Source organism: Sinocyclocheilus grahami, unplaced genomic scaffold (assembly GCF_001515645.1).
Source record: "Sinocyclocheilus grahami isolate Dianchi unplaced genomic scaffold, SAMN03320097.WGS_v1.1 scaffold126.1, whole genome shotgun sequence".
NCBI classification, from domain to species: domain Eukaryota; kingdom Metazoa; phylum Chordata; class Actinopteri; order Cypriniformes; family Cyprinidae; genus Sinocyclocheilus; species Sinocyclocheilus grahami.
The window spans coordinates 1,694,585-1,697,452 of record NW_015505305.1 but is presented as its reverse complement, the minus strand read 5'-3'; the positions used below and the strand labels follow the sequence as shown (position 1 = coordinate 1,697,452).

Sequence of the window (2,868 nt, the reverse complement as noted above, 5' to 3'; positions counted from 1 at the left end):
ACACACACACACACATATATATATATATATATATATATATATATATATATATACACACACATACACACACACAAAGAAGATAAATATAAAGTAGAAATTAAAATAGAATAGAAAGTGCTAGAGTTAGAGGGTCAAATAAAGGTGGAACAGATGTGTTTTTAGTCGTTTCTTGAAGATGGTTAAGGACTCAGCTAATAAATAACCATTGTTATTTGCTGTATTGATTTTTTCAATGTACTAATCAAATCAAGTTCAATGAGTTATGCCTGTTTAGATTAAAGACAAAAGACTTGAGTGTACACACATTTCACACTCATGCTGGCTCTTGTGTTTATGTCTTTACAGGCATGCAGCAGACTATCGTCTAGGGCCACGTTTGCTGGGATTAGTATTAATTCCCATTTCGCCTAGTGATCCTCTTCCAGTCAGTAATACAGTCCCGAGGGTTTGGACCCAATAATCACTTTTAAGACTTGCTTACAAACGCAAGATGGATGTCAGACAAGTACTTGCATCTGGAAATGTGGTAAGACACAGACATCCTCTCACCATTATGAGATGATTCTCTACAGAAAGAAGCAACTGGCCCTCAATCCACTACATATGAAAAAATATAAGACACTTTTGTAATCAGCTTAACTTTGACACTGTATGCCAAATTCACATTCTATCTGTTCTACATATTACATCAGATTAGAATTACTATGTACCAAATCATAGTATGTTGAAAATAGTTAATTGGGATGAGTCTAGACAAATAACCATCCCAAATGAGGTTTAGACTTAGTTTATAAAACTATCCCCCAAAAAATCCCAAATATTAAATTGATAGATGTTTATGCTACAAGAATTTACTATATTTCAGTATTGTTTTATTAATATGCACTACTCGTCAAAAGCTAGGAATAATTAAATGTTATGAAAGAAGTCTCTTATGCTAACCAAGGAAGCATTTATTTGATAAAACAATAATAATGTGAAATATTCTAGCATTTAAAAGAGCGGTTTCAATCTGAATATATTTTAAAATGTAATTTGAGTAAAATGTTTTACTGATTTTGGAATTCTTTGATTAATTAAAAGTTTCAAATAACAGCATTTATGTGAAACAGAAATCTGTTGATGATTTCTGAAGGATCATGCGACACTTAAGACTGGAGTAAATGCTACTGAAAATTCAGCTGTGCCATCACAGGAATAAATTACATTTTAAAATATATTTAAATAGCAAACAGCTTTTAAAAAATGTACTAATATTTGAAAACATTACTGTATTTTTGATCAAATATATGCAGCCTTGGTGAGAATAAAAGATCAAATCGTTTATTTAGTATGTGACAATGACAGATTGCTTTAGATTATCCATTCAGATTAGTAACCGGTTTTTTGTTACCCGTGATTTATTGTTAGCTCATATAGTCACCTGTAAATAAACATGACCTTTGACCTGCTCTATGACATCACATTAACCTTTTGGGTAACCCCCATAATCGACCAGGCTGCACATGGGACACTTGTGTGTAGGGCATTTCTGCAGTTATCCTTCATTCTGGACAGCATCAGTCTTTTCACCCTTCAAGATAACAGCAAGTGACATCGAATAAATTAAGTTTTGAGTTAGAACACCTACAATATTGAGGATTTGATTCATAAGTCCATCAGCTCTTTGTTTAATCTTTTCTTTTTAGTGCTACTGACATTCTTTAAAAAACGAGCAAACAAAAACAAAAAACAAGCTTTTTTAAAAATGTAGTTGATGACAGAAATAACATTTGAATTGACAGATATAACAATGCATTTACATTAAGGGATCCATCTCTGAATTCCTCCCAATTATTTCTTTGTCTATCGTACATGAGTGCAGTGCCATCATATAGAGTAAACAACTGCGCACATGGGCGCCCTCACACACACACTCACTAGCAAACATATACTTCATCTTTCTCACATAAGAATATACAAATCTTTTTTTTTTCCCAGTCCCACTAGATTCATGAAATTTCCAAAATCAAGTTCTGAAGTGTCCTTAGCAGGTCATTCTGGCTACTCCAAACTCCAAGGTGACCACGGCCGGCTCATTCTTGGAGCCGAACGATCCTGTCAGCTCTCCGTAACCATTCTCCGTGGCACTGCTACCCTCTACAGTCCTTTCTCCATCAGTACTGGCCGGAGCATCTTCCCTGGCCTCCTCTCCGAACACCTCCTCGTCTTCCTCCTGCTGCACTTCCTTCCGACTGAGAAGAGGAGCTCCCAGGATAAGAGACTGAGGTCGGGGAGGGAGACTGCGATCTCTTGGAGGTGTCTGGGGCTTTAGTGGAGACGTACTCACACCAAACTTCTGGAGCTTCTGTGGAAACGCACAAAGACACAGGAAAGCATGTGTCATTTCAGATGAATGCAATGAAAAGTGCAAAAATACTTTATAGACCTGAAAACATGTTCATCACAAAAGCAAAATGAGTCACTGACAAATGCAAACACAGCTTCAATGATTCTTGTTCCTTGGGGAAAAAAAGCTTATAAAATGATTTATAAAATGTATATACATACACACACATATAATACTATTAAATACATAAATGAAAAAGTACAACAATATTATTATTATTAGTAGTAGTAGTAGTATTAATACATTGGTCGGTGAGGTTTTAAATCTCCAGACAAAACAAAAACTGTAAAATTATTATTGCCACCATTATTATTTAAAAAAATAAAAGTAATATTATTTATATTATAATGTACAGTGGGGAAAAAAGTATTTAGTCAGCCACCAATTGTGCAAGTTCTCCCACTTAAAAAGATGAGAGAGGCCTGTAATTTTCATCACAGGTATACCTCAACTATGGGAGACAAAATGAGAAAAAAAAA

General features: G+C 34.6%; 1 protein-coding gene across 3 annotated transcripts in view; it reads right to left on the bottom strand.

The window, feature by feature from the left end:
- Positions 1 to 1,342: 1,342 nt before the first annotated feature.
- The window catches only part of LOC107590218 (myotubularin-related protein 6-like), a 10,578-nt gene continuing 9,052 nt past the window's right edge, over positions 1,343 to 2,868 (bottom strand). For all 3 annotated transcript variants that reach the window (XM_016278881.1, XM_016278883.1, XM_016278882.1), the window contains one exon: positions 1,343 to 2,347. In XM_016278881.1, coding sequence (XP_016134367.1) covers positions 2,027 to 2,347 — 321 coding nt within the window. In that variant the 3' untranslated portion in view covers positions 1,343 to 2,026. The remainder of the gene's footprint in view (positions 2,348 to 2,868) is intronic.